The 20,238-nt window shown below is 39.8% G+C and overlaps 1 protein-coding gene and 1 long non-coding RNA gene across 2 annotated transcripts; one reads left to right on the top strand and one right to left on the bottom strand.

Moving 5' to 3' along the window:
• Positions 1 to 1,494: 1,494 nt before the first annotated feature.
• aprt (adenine phosphoribosyltransferase) lies at positions 1,495 to 19,894 on the top strand. The gene is given in 5 exon segments (NM_001200489.2): positions 1,495 to 1,595; positions 1,869 to 1,972; positions 13,785 to 13,918; positions 18,951 to 19,029; positions 19,363 to 19,894. Coding segments are annotated over 5 exon segments (546 nt in total). The 5' UTR covers positions 1,495 to 1,503; the 3' UTR covers positions 19,500 to 19,894.
• LOC124626406 (uncharacterized) lies at positions 16,294 to 16,475 on the bottom strand. The gene is made up of 2 exons (XR_006981191.2): positions 16,394 to 16,475; positions 16,294 to 16,329 (listed from the first exon to the last, which is right to left on the bottom strand). It is a non-coding gene; the product is annotated as an uncharacterized LOC124626406 (long non-coding RNA).
• Positions 19,895 to 20,238: the final 344 nt, after the last annotated feature.

The following is a 20,238-nucleotide window of genomic DNA, read 5'->3' as shown; positions in this document are numbered from 1 at the left end:
CTAAAACTGGATTTAAAGAGAAGCAAATTAGTAAATGAATCACCTGTAAATGTGTCACTTGAATATGAATCACATGAAAATGAATCTCATGAAAATGAATCACATGTAAATGAATCATATGTAAATGAATCACATGAAAATATATCACTTAAATATGAATCTCATGAAAATGAATCACATGTAAATGATTCATACATAAATGAATCACATGTAAATGAATCACATGTAAATGAACCATATGAAAATGAATAAATAAATTAAAGACACTACCACCACCATGCTTCACTGTAGGTATGATGTTCTTTTTGTGGAATTCTGTGTTTGGTTTATGCCAGATGTAACGGGACATCTGTCTTCCAAACAGTTCCACTTTCGACTCATCAGTCCACAGAACATTCTCCCAAAAGGTTTGAAGATCATCAAGGCATGCTTTGGCAAAATTCAGATTAGCCTTAATGTTGTTCTGGGTTTGTGGCTTGCTGGATGAGTTGTCACTGTGCTCTCTGAGGAATTTTGGAAGGTCGGCCCCTTCTGGGAAGGTTCAGTACTGTGCCGAGTTTTTCCATTTGGAGATAACGGCTCTCACTGTGTTCCTTTGGAGTCCCAGAGCCTTTGAAACAGCTTTGTAACCCTTCCCAGACTCATGTATTTCAATCACCTTCTTCCTCATCATTTCTGGAATTTCTTTCAATTTTGACATAGTGTGTTACTCAGTAAGATCTTTTAACCAACTTCATGCTGTTGAAAAAGTTCTATATAAGTGTCTAGTCCAGCTGAACCCCTTTATGAATGCAGTTTCATAGATTTGGGGAATTGGTAACTACAGGGGCAAATACATTTTCACACAGGCCCAGTTGGTATTTGATAACATTTTTTTTTTGCTTCAATAAATAACTATCATTTAAAATCTGTATTTTGTGTGTACTCAGGTTGCCTTTGTTTTATCTTACATGTTGTGTTTTAATTTCTGAAACAATTTAGTATGCGATATACACAGAAACAGAAGAAATCAGGATGGGGGCAAATACTTTTTCACAGCACTTCGTATGCAATTCAAAGTTCTACTAATAAAAACTGCACTGCAGCGACCTGCAATGAGTTTTTTTACTACTAAAAATTAAATGTGAGCCGATGGTGATTTATGACTAATCATAATTAAATTATAAATAGCTTCAGTATGACTTGACATGTAAAAATACAATCCTCACTAATAAAACTATAATTCTGTCTAGTTAAAATCAATAAATAAATGCCAGATATCTTTAATACAGATTCTGACCAGTAAAAATTAAAGTATGACTTGTTACACTTGTTTAGCTGTAGACTATTGCTGTTTTAAATCGGTGTAACTCCAACAATGTACTAAAAGCCACTAGTACAGCTGCTACAGAACGTAAGAACAATTGGAACACAGCCCTAAACCGCTCGCTCTTTTCTTCAGTGTGCACTACAGAGCTAGGCGTCGATTTGAGACACAGCCCGGTTCCTCAGGTCAGTGTAAGCATGGCGGATAGCTCGCGCGCACAGAAACTGGACCTTGTTTTCCAGCATATAAGAAACGTTCCTGATTTTCCCATCGAAGGCATCGTGTTCAAGTGGGTCTGTTTTCTCAATATGTTTACAGTGTTTGAAAACAAATATAGTATTTTTAGGCAGTAATTGGTTGCGAGCAGGAATGCTAACGAAGTTAGCTAACTATTTTGACATTGACTGGTTCTGTGGTGTAGTTTCGCTAGCTTCTTAGTCGCTTTATATACATAAATGTCAGATTTTCACCTTTACTAAAGAACCTGAAGTGTCCTAAACGAGCACACTTACTTAATATAACGTCTCATAATGCTATGGTTAATTATTTCCTTTCATTTTAGGGATATTTGCCCTATTTTGAAGGAGCCCAAAGCCCTGGCTGCAGTTATAGATCTGTTTGAGGAGCACGTGAGGCAAAACCATCCACACACTGAGCTCATTGTGGGTAAGACACTTTCTTTCATTTGTTCATTTATTCATTACTTCATCCATCCATTCATTACTTCATTTATTCATTTATTAATTACTTCATTCATTCATTACTTCATTCATTACTCATTCATTACTTCATTCATTACTGCATTACTTCATTCATTACTCATTCATTACTGCATTACTTCATTCATTACTCATTCATTACTGCATTACTTCATTCATTACTCATTCATTACTGCATTACTTCATTCATTACTCATTCATTACTGCATTACTTCATTCATTACTCATTCATTACTGCATTACTTCATTCATTACTCATTCATTACTTCATTACTTCATTCATTACTGCATTACTTCATTCATTACTGCATTACTTCATTCATTACTGCATTACTTCATTCATTACTGCATTACTTCATTCATTACTGCATTACTTCATTCATTACTCATTCATTACTTCATTCATTACTGCATTACTTCATTCATTACTCATTCATTACTTCATTATTTCATTCATTACTGCATTACTTCATTCATTACTGCATTACTTCATTCATTACTGCATTACTTCATTCATTACTCATTCATTACTTCATTATTTCATTCATTACTGCATTACTTCATTCATTACTGCATTACTTCATTCATTACTCATTCATTACTTAATTAATTCCTTCATCACTCATTCATTCCTTCATTACTTCATTCATTCCTTCATTATTTCATTCGTTACTGCATTACTTCATTCATTCCATCATTACTTCATTCATTCCTGCATTATTTCATTCATTACTCATTCATTACTGCATTACTTCATTCATTACTCATTCATTACTTCATTACTTCATTCATTACTCATTCATTACTGCATTACTTCATTCATTACTCATTCATTACTGCATTACTTCATTCATTACTCATTCATTACTGCATTACTTCATTCATTACTCATTCATTACTTCATTCATTACTGCATTACTTCATTCATTACTCATTCATTACTTCATTCATTACTGCATTACTTCATTCATTACTCATTCATTACTTCATTACTTCATTCATTACTGCATTACTTCATTCATTACTGCATTACTTCATTCATTACTGCATTACTTCATTCATTACTCATTCATTACTTAATTAATTCCTTCATTACTCATTCATTACTGCATTACTTCATTCATTACTGCATTACTTCATTCATTACTGCATTACTTCATTCATTACTCATTCATTACTTCATTCATTACTGCATTACTTCATTCATTACTGCATTACTTCATTCATTACTCATTCATTACTTCATTCATTACTGCATTACTTCATTCATTACTCATTCATTACTTCATTCATTACTGCATTACTTCATTCATTACTCATTCATTACTGCATTACTTCATTCATTACTCATTCATTACTTCATTATTTCATTCATTACTGCATTACTTCATTCATTACTGCATTACTTCATTCATTACTGCATTACTTCATTCATTACTCATTCATTACTTCATTATTTCATTCATTACTGCATTACTTCATTCATTACTGCATTACTTCATTCATTACTCATTCATTACTTAATTAATTCCTTCATCACTCATTCATTCCTTCATTACTTCATTCATTCCTTCATTATTTCATTCGTTACTGCATTACTTCATTCATTCCATCATTACTTCATTCATTCCTGCATTATTTCATTCATTACTTAATTCATTCCTTCATTCATTAATTCCTTCATTACTTCATTCATAACTTCATTCATTACTTCATTCATTACTGCGTTACTTCATTCATTACTGCATTACTTCATTCATTACTCATTTATTACTTAATTCATTCCTTCATTACTCATTCATTACTGCATTCATTACTGCGTTACTTCATTCATTACTTCATTCATTACTCATTTATTACTTAATTCATTCCTTAATTACTCATTCATTACTTCATTCATTACTGCATTACTTCATTCATTACTTCATTCATTCATTCATTACTTCATTCATTACTGCATTACTTCATTCATTACTGCATTACTTCATTCATTACTTCATTCATTCCTTCATTACTTCATTCATTACTTCATTCATTCCTTCATTACTTCATTCATTCCTTCATTCATTCCTTCATTACTTCATTTATTCATTACTTCATTCATTCATTCATTACTTCATTCATTACTTCATTCATTACTTCATTCATTACTTTCTTCATTACTTACTTACCACCACACCACTGTTAAACTGTTGAATCAGACTGGTCAGAAAGTGATGATTTAAAGTCCCCATGAAATCAGAATTGAAGTTTTTGTGGCTTTTAGTATATGTGTGCCTTTAGGTAATCTATAAGCTAGTCTGCTCCAAAAGAATGACAAAATATGCATTTAGATCAAAATGTACAGTCTCTCTCTACCACCAATAGATATCAACAATTTTGATGACATCATTTTGCACTTCAGGGTCTCTTCCGATTTTTGTTTTTGTCCAGTCAAATGCTCTGTAGAATCTGAAGTGTCCCGCCCCCAACATTATAAAAATGGGCTGTGTCCGAAACCGCATACTTACCCACTGTAAAGCAGTGCACCAGAGGGGTACTGTGTCCAAATTCTAAGTATGTGAACCCGGATGGAGTACTGTTTCCGGTGAGATTTTGCAGGACGCAACCGATGGACGCTACACAAGTCAAACAATCCCACAATGCAACGGGACTGGTGGGAACAAGCTCAGAAAATAATTTTAAAAAGTGGAAGACAGCGTCTGATTTTTATGCGATCTGATCTTCATCTAAGTCACGAGTATTGACAAATGATGTGCCTAAAATAATAACACAAAATAATGATGTGCCTAAAATGTATTTAAATAGTGGGAGGAGCCACTCGATATGCCCCTGACTTCCTGTTTCTGTGGAAATTACAACACATCCACATCGAAGTTTCAAGGCACTTCTCAGGGACTTTAATTTTCTATCTCAGCAAATCAATTCATCAATCTTGCAACAAGCCACATCACATTTATATTTATGCTTCTTGACATTTTCTATAGTAACACATTCACATGGACTTGTTCAGTGGAATGCTCTGCATAATCTAACACTAATGATAAATTGATCTTTTAAAAAAAGCTATTTAACAAAGACATGAAATTGCTGAGATGGCATAAAATCATGCAGATACGGGCCAACGGCTTCGCATAATGTTCACGTCAACCATCAGAATGGAGAAAAAATTCGATCTCTGTGATATTGACCATGGCATGATTGTTGGTGCCAGATGGGCTGGTTTCAGTATTTCTCCTGGGGTTTTCACACGTAGCAGTCTCTAAAGTTTACACAGAATGGTGCGAAAAAGAATAAACATCCAGGGAACTGCAGTTCTGTGGACGGAAATGGCTTGTTGATGAGGGACGTCAACAGAGAATGGACAGACTGGGTCGAGCTGACAGAAAGGTTACAGTAACTCAGATAACCACTCTGTACAATTGTGGTGACCAGAAAAGCATCTCAGACTGCACAACATGTCAATCCTTGAGGTGGATGCACTACAGCAGCAGAAGACCATGTCGGGTTCCACTTCTGTCAGCCAAGAACAGAAAACTGAGGCTGCAGTGGGCACGGGCTCACCAACACTGTACAGCTGAGAACTATAAATTATGTAGAGTAGTCTGATGAAACTCGATTTCTGCTGATTCACACAGATTGTAGGGTCAGAATTTGACACCAACAGCATGAATCCATGGACCCAACATGCCTTGTCAACAGTCCAGGCTGGTGGAGGTGGTGTAACGGTGTGGGGAATATTTTCTTGGCATACTTTGGGCCTGTTAATACCAATCAGTCATCACTTGAATGCCACAATGTATTTGAGTATTGTTTTGACCGTGTGCATCCCTTCATGGCCGCAATTTACCATCTTCTAATGGCAACTTCCAGCATGTCACGAAGTAAAAGTCGTCTCAGACTGGTTTCATGAACATGATTGTGAATTCAGTGGCCTTCCCAGTCACCAGATCTTAGTCCAGTAGAACACCTTTGGGATGAGATTCGCAGCATGAAAGTGAAAAATCTGCAGGAGTTGCGTGATGCAATCACATCAACATGGACCAGAACCTCAAAGGAATGTTTCCAACATCTTGTGGAATCCAGTGCCATGAAGAATTGAGGTTGAGCATAGGGAGGCCCCACCCAGTATTACTTTAGTGTTCCTAAGTGTATATACATAAGAAGATGAGGGGAAGGAGTGGTAGAATTATGTGGTAGTGGGGTATTATATACAAATACAATACAGACTACCCGATTTGTAGGCGAGCAAAAAAAAAAAAATTGGACCATGTGAGTGACAGGTGTTTCCTCTTACCCAGGTGTGTCCTGTTAGATTGATTGTTTAAAGTAAATAAATAAGTTCTGAACCTCTACTCTTGGTTTAAGCCTTCAGTTCACCTCCGAGCCTCAGAACAAGAACCGAATCGGACGCTTTTACTCCTGTACTTTGTGGGTTTTGCTTTGTAAGGTCATTTGTAATGTTCCGATTTGTTTATGCGACGTCAGTGAAAATGATGCGTTTGGGAAGCACTTTGTAGTACGTGTGGTCTAACCTCAGTGTCTCTAATTTCTGCCCTATGTAAGTGCTTTATATAAGTGCTCTATACATTCGGATACGTTGATCGTGGTTGAGGTGGATCTGCAGACTATGCCAGGTATGCTGGGCGTCGGTCGGGAACAAACCCTGGAGGCGATGTCGCCACACATGAGAGGAAACCCTGAGGAACACGGAGAACATGCACAAACCTTGATAGGGCTCGAACCTGGAGCCCTGATGCTGTAAGGTGGCAGAACAGTTGATGGGGTAAATTTATGTAAGGGGGCAATTTCTGACAGAGAAAAATAATTTAAACCCCCGTTTAAATACATCTGCTCTGACACTCAGGTGAACGGTTACGGTTTCCTCTTTCAATTGTTGTGCCGCTAAATCAGGTTGTTTGTTGGTTGTTTACTAATGATTTAGAGGATTTACAGTGCTGTAAGACACCAGGTTCTACATTGTATTTGCATTACCACTTACGTTTGCTCATTTGGCTGAAGCTTCAATCCAAAGCGACTTACGATTGATGCAGGATACACATGATGAGTTAAATGTTAAGAGCAAGTCAGCTGGGCGGTGCTTGGAACTCACAACCTTCCAATCAGCTGTCTAGTGTCACGCTGTTAGGGCAGGAGGTACTGCTAATCTGGATCACTACACGCTTTTTAAAAGCAACAGCAAGAGAGTGACGGAGTTTGCGTGTTCTCCCCGTGCTGCAGGGGTTTCCTCCGGGTACTCCGGTTTCTTACCCCAGTCCAAAGACATGCATGGTAGGCTGACTGGCATGTCCAAAGTGTCCGTATTGTATGTACGTGATTGCCCTGCAGTGGACTGGCACCCAGTCCCGGGTGTACTCCGCCTTGTACCCCATACCCCCTGGGATAGGCTCCAGCTTACATTTACATTTACATTTATTCATTTAGCAGACGCTTTTATCCAAAGCGATTTACAAATGAGAAAAGCTTCCCCGTGACCCTGTAGGATAAGAGGTATAGAAGATGGATGGATCGACGGATGGACTTTGTGTGGTGAAACAAGAAAATAAAAAAGTGTTGACCCCCCCCCCCCCCCCAAAAAAAAAAAAAAAAACCAACAATTATCCAATTTAGTAAGTAGTATAAATGAAATAATAAACTTAATACAATTAAAATAAATAAAAGATGTTTCCTTGTTTTCCCAATTTTTCATTTTGAAATGAAGAACGTTTAAATGCAACCTACACAGAATGAGAAGAACATGCTTGGCATATTTTTTCTTTTTTATTAAGTTTATTTATTTATTTAAAGATTTTTTGGGTAATCAGCGGTACAGAAATGTGCATTCTGGGTACTGATTGTCGCTCTCCAGCTCTGGAGAGAACTGGATTGGGAAACTCCAGCCTTATTTCATACTAGTAACCTAGAGCAAAATGTTTTTTTTAGCCTTTTCTTGTATATCTTGCGTTTAATCTGTCCTTCCAGGCTTTTGTGATAGAAGAAATTTATGTAGAATCAAGCAAACTCCGCAATATTCGGCGGAGCTTACAATCTTGTGTACAGTTTTTCAAAATGACCACAGATTTTCTGCGGATTTGGGCCAAGACGCGTCACATGACATCATGACAACGGGCATTCAGTCAAAGCCCTCTTTGATTCACGTGCGTCAAACATGAGTACAGCTAAAAAGCATTTACCAGCAAACATCACGGTGAAAAACAGTGCAAAACAATTTCGTGCAATTGCATTTTTTTTCCATTTCAAGTAGTTTCCCCCCCAAAAAAGCACAGAAACTCCACAAGTTGCATCGCACACGTTTTTGACCACAACGATCACAAAAAAAAACCCTGTACGGACTGATTTTCATTTTATTTACAGCTTTTCTGTAGGACATCCATGACTAGGTTTTCTGAGGCCATAGAGAGTGGTGATAACACTGCACTTTTGCCAGCCCCCTTGTCCGTCCTTTCACTATTGCGCTTCGTCACTATTATCTATTGAGCTCATTGTATGAGAGAACTGTGGAGGACATGATGGCCTTCTTCAGAATTAATAGACTTGTAGAAATACATTGTGTTCTTTCCCTGATGGATTACTTGAGCTAAGCAGTATGAGTCACGGAGGTAGCCAGAACGATGGTCTCTAGCTGATTTGTGCGATGTGTAATATACTTCTAGCACATAACAATCCAGTGCCACACTACAGGATAGAGGGTTCACCCATTCATCCATTCTTAGGGCTGCTACAGGAAAATGTCCATTGGGAAGCTGTATTAAATATGAAGACCGACTCGGACGGAAGCAGTACATGCCCAGAGAACCGCTGAAAAAGGAAGATCAAAATATGGTGTCTGGGTGATTCACTTTAATGTCTATACGGGAAAGGAGAACCAAAAAAGTGGGTGGTTTATAATGCACTCGTGGAGTGAATGTGAAGCTCTGCATTGTCTCACCACAGTCTATTTGCTGAACATTACTTTTCATCCGTTTCCCCTGTGAGGAATTTGCTGCATGCTGATACATACAACCGACCACACACAATTTCAGACCGAACAAGATGCAGTTACCGCTAAACCTCAGAAGCAGCGAGCCGAAGAAAGGCTAGGGAATCGAGCGGTGCGACAGTGACACCGTTATAGTGTGCAGGTGGAGGGATAAAAGAACTGTTTTCTATACCACTTCTACAGTAGATACAAAATTTGGGGGAAAAAAGAAATGCTCCAAATTCACGCCATCTGAAACCATCACAGTGTCGGAGCCTTTTATAGATCACGATTCTAAACTGGGTGGAGTTGATCATTTAGGTCAGATGAGGAGTTACTACAGTGTTGGAGACACTGAGAAGACTTGGTGGAAGTGACGTGTTTTACAAGCGTGGCAGCGGAGCATGAGAAGAGAATTGTGCGATCCATGTCACGTTCTCTTGTCCATTTTGTTGACTGCAAATTTGGTTGTTTTGATCTCTTCTTGGTTTCTCAGTGTGTTATGCTGCACTTAAATAGGTCCTTGATGAAGTCTGTAGAGCGAGTGTTACATTTACAGTATCTCACAAAAGTGAGTACACCCCTCACATTTTTGTAAATATTTGATTAGATCTTTTCATGTGACAAGGCTGAAGAAATGACACTTTGCTACATTGTAAAGTAATGAGTGTACAGCTTGTGTAACAGTGTAAATTTGCTGTCCCCTCAAAATAACTCAACACACAGCCATTAATGTCTAAACCGCTGGCAACAAAAGTGAGTACACCCCTAAGTGAAAATGTCCAAATTGGGCCCAAAGTGTCAGTATTTTGTGTGGCCACCATTATTTTCCAGCACTGCCTTAACCCTCTTGGGCATGGAGTTCACCAGAGCTTCACAGGTTGCCACTGGAGTCCTCTTCCACTCCTCCATGATGACATCACGGAGCTGGTGGATGTTAGAGACCTTGTGCTCCTCCCCCTTCCATTTGAGGATGCCCCACAGATGCTCAGTAGGGTTTAGGTCTGGAGACATGCTTGGCCAGTCCATCACCTTCACCCTCAGCTTCTTTAGCAAGGCAGTGGTCGTCTTGGAGGTGTGTTTGGGGTCGTTATCATGCTGGAATACTGTCCTGCGGCCCAGTCTCCGAAGGGAGGGGATCATGCTCTGCTTCAGTGTGTCACAGTACATGCTGGCATTCATGGTTCCCTCAATGAACTGTAGCTCCCCAGTGCCGGCAGCACTCATGCAGCCCCAGACCATGACACTCCCACCACCATGCTTGACTGTAGGCAAGACACACTTGTCTTTGTACTCCTCACCTGGTTGCCGCCACACACGCTTGACACCATCTGAACCAAATAAGTTTATCTTGGTCTCATCAGACCACAGGACATGGTTCCAGTAATCCATGTCCTTAGTCTGCTTGTCTTCAGCAAACTGTTTGCGGGCTTTCTTGTGCATCATCTTTAGAAGAGGCTTCCTTCTGGGACGACAGCCATGCAGACCAATTTGATGCGGTGTGCGGCGTATGGTCTGAGCACTGACAGGCTGACCCCCCACCCCTTCAACCTCTGCAGCAACGCTGGCAGCACTCATACGTCTATGTCCCAAAGACAACCTCTGGATATGATGCTGAGCACGTGCACTCAGCTTCTTTGGTCGACCATGGTGAGGCCTGTTCTGAGTGGAACCTGTCCTGTTAAACCGCTGTATGGTCTTGGCCACCGTGCTGCAGCTCAGTGTCAGGGTCTTGGCAATCTTCTTATAGTCTAGGCCATCTTTAAGTAGAGCAACAATTCTTTTTTTCAGATCCTCAGAGCGTTCTTTGCCATGAGGTGCCATGTTGAACTTCCAGTGACCAGTATGAGGGAGTGTGAGAGCGATGACACCAAATTTAACACACCTGCTCCCCATTCACACCTGAGACCTTGTAACACTAACAAGTCACATGACACCGGGGAGGGAAAATGGCTAATTGGGCCCAATTTGGACATTTTCACTTAAGGGTGTACTCACTTTTGTTGCCAGCGGTTTAGACATTAATGGCTGTGTGTTGAGTTATTTTGAGGGGACAGCAAATTTACACTGTTACACAAGCTGTACACTCACTACTTTACATTGTAGCAAAGTGTCATTTCTTCAGCGTTGTCACATGAAAAGATATAATCAAATATCGTTTAAAGTTCGTCCTCCGCTCATAGAAAACTCCTGCAGATCAAATCAAGCGCTTTGTAAACTTACAGCCAGTCACCATAGAGTGGCGCAGAGATGACGTCATTTTGTAATGCCGAAACCTGGAAACGTGTTAGCATTTTAGCGCTTGCGCTGCGACTTCGCTTCGGGTTTCAGAGTGCGCTGCGAGCTCCAGCGCTTGTGCAAGGGGAAATCATGACACTAACATGTTGCTAAATGGCACTACACATGTTGTCGGGGACATTAAACGTCATGACACCGAACAGGAAAAGTCTTTGCAGATAAACGGGTTCATGTGTGCTGTGCACAATTCCCCCCAAAAATGTGGATTAAGATTCATCCAGAAAGTAAATCCATATAATGGAAAATGTTTTAGATCAAGTTTAGAAAAGTTCTCTAAAGCTCGGTGATGGTGACGTTGAGGTCGAGCGACTGTGGTGTAGTTCGTTTATAGCGTACGGTTAGCTGTTTATTTCTGGAGATTGTGTTTAGGTTTCAAACTTCATAAAAGTTGAGTTCATTTGTGAAAATGATCTTGATGCACAAAATGTGTTGTAAACTTTTGATCACAGTTTATTTTCTGCAATAATCCAAAAGTCTATGTGAAAATCCTATTGGGTTTTTGTCGAGGGAACCGGTGTGATGATAACTTCCGGGTTCCGGTACAAAATGTCTCTGCGTCACCGCTCTGTTGGGTGATTTGTCTGCGTCTCTCCTCCTGTAAACACTGTTATTGTCTTTTCTGCACAGGCCTGAATTGTTATATTGGATTGCATGTTTTCATTTGGTTGCTGGTATTTTTATTTTTACTTATCCTATATTTTGGGTACCATTTTATTGATATTTTGCTTCTACGAGATGATGCACTTTAAGGATCAGTCTAATTTGATGCAAAGATTTGTACATTAGCAGGAATGTAGCACAACATGGAGGTGAAAGCAGCGGTCTGTTTATTTAAATGAGAAAGTGCAATAAGAATATGTTGTCCCTAAAATCAATGAATAATCGTGATCTCAATATTGATCAAAATAATTGTGATGATCATTTTGACCATAATCGTGCAGCCCTACGTTGACATTAGCCCTATTAGGATTGGATTAGTTTATCAGGGGACGGGTCTCCTCGTTGGTGAAACTCTCACATCCAGAAAGCACTACAGTTACCACAGGAGTAGCGAGTTTGTTTGCGTACATGGCCGGCATCTTAAATATCTAATGATAAATGTTGATAAATGTATTAACCCTAAATGATTAAACAATTAAATCATTAACAGTATTAATGTACCAGTGTTTAAACTTGGCTATTTAAGGTTTGTTCAGTGCTGCATATAGTCATTATGTATAGAAAACTAAAAGTTGATCTTATTTATTTGTGAATTTATAAAGTAATGAATGTATAAAGTAACACTTTATACCATTATAACAGCTCCTTTGATCACCCCCCCCCCCCCCCCATAAAGCAAGATGACATCTGCAGAGAAAATTGCAGATGTGTGTCTGTACAAAACTAAAATGATCAGATTGGTATGTAAAAAAACAACAAAAAAATGCCTACGTGGCTTATCTGGATGGAAAATAAATATAAAATATATAAAGTAGGAGATTTTTCATATGTTATCTCATTTTAATTAAATCTAGCAGGCCTAGAAATACTAGTTAGTTCCCATTTAAGTAATCTGTAACCTTTATCTACTCACACACACACACACGTGCATACAAACATCCATTTAACCATGATTGAGAATTTAATGTGAAATAATGCTACCATTTGATCGATCATTGATGTGCTGACATTCAGCATAACAGCATTCCTCATGTGATCTTGCTTAAGTCACATTGCAGCCTTGTGGTTTCTTTCCTTGTGGCGTTTATAGGAAATATCTGTTTGTTACGGTAAAACGCACCACGCACTGTTGTAGTTCATTCTGACATAAATGATGCTTCACATTAGCGTGCGAAGATAGCGAGCCTTTCCTGGACTCTTTTATGAGCTTTAAAAGCCAGTTCAATGGGATGGTCACTTCTTCACCGCTTTAATAACTCATGAAAGATTTATGCTTGTTTCTATTCCTCATAATCTTGACTTGCTCTGGCAATGTCCAGCATTTGTCTAAAGAGACAGTTTGCCTTCAATTTAAAGAGCAACCTTGGTGCGCTTCCAGGAAGTTGCATGCTACAGCTAATACTTGCATGTCTCAGCTGCCCTTAAAACCACTTTAGAAAATCATTTTAACTAATCCTGTTCAACTCGGATTAGAAATTAAATGAAGCCATTAAGTGAAAAATAACCACTGATTGTCAGATGTTGGCTTTTATATAGTACTTCAGTTTAAACAGGATTAAATCGACTCCCTGGCACTTAAAAATAAAAAAAATGTTATTGATGTTTATCAGGGTCAGTGGTAGTTCAGTGGTTATGGAGCATTTCTAGTGACCAGAAAGAGTTCCCAGTAACTCCAAAGATCTTCTGTTCAGCTGTAGGTTAAAATAGGATTATTAATTGAAGGTTACAAGAAAGGACTCCTTTGAAAGAGTCTGTTTCTTGTTGTAAGATTTGTTAGAGACCGATATTAATAATGTTATCACTTGTATTATTTGTTTTGCAGGTCTGGAAGCCCGGGGATTTCTGTTTGGGCCTCTTTTGGCCCAGAGATTGGGAATCGGCTTTGTCTTGGTTAGGAAGAAAGGGAAACTTCCTGGTCCCACAATGTCTGTAGAGTACACTCTCGAGTATGCCACGGTGAGGATCGCTATTCTGCTACTTGTTACTTGTCTTTCAGTTCACTTCTTTGAGCTTTACTCTATTAGACAGTATTGCTTTTTTGGTTTTCATCTCCTGAAACAAGAATACACGGACCATTGTTCGGCTCAAGTGCATTAAGACGTACGCCTCACCAGTCCTCGGAATCCCACTGGCACAAAAAGCTGTCCGAGGGAAGAAACGGAAGCTGTACATGTCAAGATATGAAAACGTATCGCAATGCACAAAGTACCTTGCCCAAACCCACCATGACGACCATACACCACCCAAAAGGAGGGGGGAGTGACCCTCTTCTCGATGAGACATGAAATGTCACAAGTACACCAGTAAATGTTCCATAGCGCCTTTAGTGCTGCTAAGAGAATGGCAATAAGCTAGAGGTTGGGGATAACATGGATCGTTACCTCCTCCGTGGAATATACAGTCAGACTCATCAATATTTGGACATTGACAAAGTTTCGTCTACCAAGTGCAGATATTCAGCTTAAATCTGAGGGTATGTACATCCAACTCAGGAGACAGGAGAACAGTGTAGGAATTACAGCACTTTATATGTGGACTCCCCAAACCCCCGTTTTTAATGGACCAAAGCTAATTGGACGGCAGGCTGGTCCATGTCCAGTGGTGTGTTTATTCTGTCATTATTTCATTTATAAGTAAGCAGATAAAAGGACTAGAGTTGTATTCAGTTGTAGCATTTGCACTTTTGCCTGAACTTCAAAGAGTGGCCACTGCCAGTGAAGCAAGCCATCATTATGCTGGAAAAAAATCTAAACGTCCTATCAGAGAGACAACAAAAACATCAGGTTTTTCCCAATCAACAGTAAATTCAGTGATCAGTGGTAAGTTTTTAAAAAGCAAGAACTCACCGGTGAATTCAGGATTGTGGGGAAAAAACTGTGATGGATGAACTGGAAGTCTTTCCCTAGTTACGAGGCTTTCCCTTGGCCATACCCTCCAGGATGTAGGTGTACACATATTGCTGTGACTGTTTGGCGTACACATACTTTTGGCCATATAGTGTATCCTGAAATTAACACTGAAGGTCTGTACTATGAGCTCATTTCATTATTTAATTCCAGCTCCAATATACTGTGATAGACAGCTAAAACAACAATAACTGTCAACGCACAAATATTTTTGGACCTGACTGCACCACTGATGAGAAGGGGGGGGGTCTGGAAGACAGTACGGAAGCTTTAATCGCAGCAGCATAAGAACAAGCATTAGATCATTTGAAGTAGGGCTAAACCACACCAGACAGAACCTAAGTTGCAGACAGTACAAAGAAGTCCTTCAGACAATCCAGAACCTGTAGGAACCAGACAGAAACAGAGTATGTAAGGAATAATTGACGGACGGTTGAATTATTAGTGCGACGCAAAACGGAGTGGCTGCTACACCTCGGTGCGCATTATTCTGCTTACAGTGACCACACCTCAAGACATTGTTCAGATCTTATATTTCCAGACATTTATCAGTCTTTATGTCTAAAACGCTCCTGCGTGTGGAACTAATTTTATTACTCATCCCATCTCAAGCTTCCGTTGCTAATTCCTAAATGTCATTTTAGAGATCGTAACAGAGGCTTGAGCCACTGATATGCAGTTATTGGAGAGAGAGAGAGAGAGATTCAGGTTGTTGTTGTTTTTTTTTCGTTTAATGCCGGTAATATAAAAATAGAACAAATAAATAAATATTGATAGGCCTACTTATTCACAGGGTTTTTCATTTTTATTACTGCAGAATATACAACGAATAAATAAATATTTAAACTTGTTCACTGGCTTATCTCTCGATCTCTCTCTGTTCTGTAACTGCTCAAACCACCACCTCGCTTCCTGGCCGCATTACCACCTCAGGTGCGCGTTATTTTTCTAATAATTAAACGGCCCATCGTCAATTATTACTTAAATATGTCTGTAAAATCTGAATCGTCTGTCATTTTGCATGTTGTTAAATCTGTGTGCTGTGGTGGACAGTAGGCTAACTTTTCTGTTATTTCAGTTCACTTGGCGAAGTGATCTAGAACTGTAATGCGGTCAAGACCTGACTGGAACTACTTTACTATTTGAAAAATAACTGCACACCTCAGAACGTCTGTCCGCCAATCAGAATCGAGAATTCGACAGTGCTGTGGTAGAAACTCAGACAAACAACCAAGTGATGGGAAGAACCACTGAGAATGGGGGAAAACAACGACGCTCTCATGGGACCCCCCGATCCAGACACTAATGTGAAAGGTTAAATCTGAGCTAATGCCATTATTGAGAAGAGCACCTGAAGCCACAAAGCCTAAGTCGGAATAGTAACCGATTCCAACACATACGAGTGTGGTCTTAGGAACAGCGAAACCCTTAAAGTTCACTTTACCACTAGTATGATGGTATCTGAGAAAAGAGAAAGAAAAGAGGGTGTGACAGGATTTTTTAAATATATATTATACAGTGCTACGCAAATATCTTCTGTCTTAACAATTGTCTGTCTTCACACAGATGGCGCATTCCATCAAGTCGTTTGTTATAGGATTACGGTGTATACAGTGCAAACCAGGGAGAGCAGGGTTTCTAGAGTAGGGATGTCACGATACCAAAAATCTAGTAGTTGGTACCGATACCACCAAAAGTACACGATACCATGGTGTGGTATAAAAATAAATTTAATTAAAAACTCTCCTGGAGGACATCCTCCTGAGAGAGAGAGAGGGGGGGGGGGGGGGTAGGTTATCAAACACTGTCTGACGATGAGTGGAGGCTACAATGGCGGTGCAGCACTCCTAAACGCGTGCACACACACATCCCTTATACTCTGAATGCAAGCATTAGTTTAAATTCACTGATATGGTGGAAGGCCAAAAAGATTTATTAAAAGCATGAACATTTGAATAATTATTTGTGACATTAGGCTACATTTAGCTGACAGGACACGGGCTGAATGGCGATGCATGGTGGCCCATTAGGAGGTAGTTTATGACATTGCAATGCGTTCGCGTCATTAATAAATAACAGGCTATCGCTAACATTACATGGCCACGTTAGCTAGTTTCAGGACCACAATGCCAGCCGCCGCAAACAAACGTAATATAGGACCGTCTTTCAGGTGCTTCGCCAAATTCCAGGTGTTTCCTCGCTTTGTTTGAAATGAACGATAGCATCGGTTGCACACCGGCTTCACAGCATCAATTATGTTTGTTGTTATCCGCCTCGAAATCGAAGTATTTCCATATTCCATACCACCTTTCCTCTCATCGAGTCGCGGTGGAGCTAAACTCCTGTAGTTTTTCCCATGTGCTTGTAGTTGTTGTTGTTCATCACCGCTTGTGGACCGACTAAAACACCTGCGCGTATTTGCTGCCCCCATCAGGTCCGGAAGAATTGCAACCTCGGTACCTTCATTAAAATCGCTTCCAACGCTACTCCAGAAAAACAAGTACCGTCACGTTTTAAGAATGTTGGTACTGAAGTATCAGTTCTCGTGACATCCCTATTCTAGAGTCACTTAGGGATTCAGTTGAATGTTGGGAAAGGGCAAGTGGAAAGACTTTACTGACTTTGGAGGATGTTAGATCTGTCCTACTGATCAAGCCACATTCAAACAGCTGTCTGATCTGAGCAAACAATTTCAGAAGATTACAAAAATGGTGTTAAAAAGCACCAATCTGTAATACTTTGGACAAACAAATAATACACATGGTGGAATTTGCAACCAAATACAATATTTGTGTTCTCTGTCCACTAACTGGACTTTGTTTAGAATGAGCAGCGATAGTTCAGGTGCAGATGTTGTCAAAGGTAAAATAAAGAGAACGCCTCTGCAGTGGGGACGGGTTGCCTGGTGGGAACAGGGGAAGAATGGACGAAACATCGGACAGAATCAGAGTCCATAGAGCCAGCCTGTGTGATGAGAAGAGAATGGTGGTCGCTGCACGTAATCGCCTAGCATGAGTTTGTCCCGTCTTGCAGTGTATTCACACTTCAAGCATATCTTGGCCTGCACAGTCATCAGTTCTCAGAACTGGATCCAGCCTCTTGTAGAATTTATACAGAATTCTAGTAGGTTCTGTAGGCCAAATTATGTGTAACATGCAAATAGGCGTACTGTAATAAACTGGGTACTCGGTGTATGGATATATAAATCCAGTCAAATCAAAACTTGGCGTCGAGTCATCAATTCCATATCCAGAGGATCAGCACAGAACGGCAGGGCGTGCATATACAAAGTACACATTGTCCGTACAAGATAACAGGAAAGTTCTGTCTGATAGTCTTGCAGAGCGAGCATACACCTTACCTACCTACTGTATGTAAGAAAACAACTCTCTGGAAAGACAGCGTGGGAAGGATTACATAGTACACTACAGATGATCAAGCAACTGACGATCGGTCCAAATTTGAGTATTTTGTTCACACACGCCAAAAGCTGCGAAGAAGTGCATTAATGTCTGTGTGCAAGATTCTATAAAGCACAGTGACGGCTGGCTCGTGGTCTAAAGGGCATGTTGGCCAACGATTTATGGTGCTTGGTCAGAACTATGGAATAAATACCGGGGAAAATAAACTGATTTGAATTCATGTAATTCATAGTGCCATATCAGGCTTGTGAAATAATCGAATAACGAGACTAATACACCACTAATAAGAACAAGACTGAATAATAATGAGGATCTAAAGGATAAGAAGCCAACTAAACAGTTCTGTTTCACCCCTTTTCATCACTGGAGCTGGTGTCTAACACCTGCATATCCACACTGAGACCTTCAAGAACAGTCCTGAATATCATGTTCTCACTATATAGAAATCTCTGAACTAGTTGGCTCAGTAATGTTGTGCTCGATCAGCACAGACACGATCGAGATCAAACCTTTTGAGGTGGAACATTTCTTTCCTTAACAGATGATTATTAATACCTTGTGCTGCTACTGCAGTGTTTTTATTTAACGACCTTTGAATGAAACGTCGAAATGAAAAATTGCACGATTGCCTCTTTATTTGGTCATGACTGGGTATCGCAGGCTGAGGTGGAGATTCAGGTGGACGCTGTGGACCCTGGACAGAAGGTTCTCGTCATCGATGACCTGCTGGCTACCGGAGGTGTGTCCTTTCTTACGAGACGCCAGTGAAATCTTTACCTCGCATCACAAAGAACAGTTTCATGTAGTGCTCGGTTAACTATAGCTACTTGAGGTGTCTGAAAGTGGGAATGTTCAGCTCTAGCTTTTCTCTTTTAGTCTTAGGTTACATGCCATAGATGATTCTTTGGAAGAATTTATCTTCTGTTTAACGTATTTTTTTTTTTCTTAAGCTTTCCTCATCCTCATAATATAGTCAGATAGCAAGAAAATGAAGAGTGGCAAAACTTGATGTGTGTCTCTTGTGCTTTATTTTTTCAGTACATAAACAATAAATGTCCTGTGCTTTCATTAGGGACACTGTGTGCAGCGTGTGAGCTGATGAAGAAGCAGAAGGCTCAGGTGCTGGGCTGCTTGGTGGTGATCGAACTAAAGGACCTCCGCGGAGCAGAGAAACTCCCCGTCCCCGTCTTTTCTTTGCTGCAGTGCTGATCACTTTCACATCTGCACCGAGATGAATGAAGCATTCCACATTTACACGGCGCAATAAGTACACGTGCATCAGATTCTTTCTGAATCGTATTTTGTCTCTAAAGAAAGTTGGAGCGAGTTTAAGTAATTATCAATTAATTGCAACAAATGAGAGTTGTTCAGTGGGACTTTTTGTCCTTGGGATGCAGCTATGCAATTGTACATGATTTTTAGTCAATACCTCTGTGTTCTTGTGTAATTATAGCCCTGATCCTGGTTTTATTCATATGCATATTGTTCATTCAGTTGCTTGATTGGGGCAGGTTTACAAATGTGCCATTATATGGTGAGTTTCTAAAGGATGAAACCATGCCTGGTCAGGCTCCATTCTGCTGTCTGTAAAAGCCATTTTAAGAACATCTTGCATGACTTCATCTTTTATAATCAACAATAAGATTTTTCTTGGTTAAATTCCGAGTTGTTTAGACTTGCGCCAGTAACACGGTCTATTTTCCCTTCGAGTTTGCACATTACCCATAACGGACCTCGTTTATCAGTCTTTTAATGGAGTTGTGTGTAAATCAAACCAAACTAAAACGTTCAGACAGATTTACAGAAGTCTCTGAAAGGTTGATTTTCTTCGTGCTCGTGCGCATATGTCGATCGCACGTTCTCGACACAGCTCGTTCGCATGTAGCGACGCCCGCAACATTAAATTAAAAAAACAAAACAGCTGGGAGCACGAAACGATGGATAAGGA

Source organism: Ictalurus punctatus, chromosome 27 (assembly GCF_001660625.3).
Source record: "Ictalurus punctatus breed USDA103 chromosome 27, Coco_2.0, whole genome shotgun sequence".
NCBI classification, from domain to species: domain Eukaryota; kingdom Metazoa; phylum Chordata; class Actinopteri; order Siluriformes; family Ictaluridae; genus Ictalurus; species Ictalurus punctatus.
The sequence above is the reverse complement of the archived record's forward strand: the minus strand, read 5'-3'. Positions and strand labels throughout refer to the sequence as shown.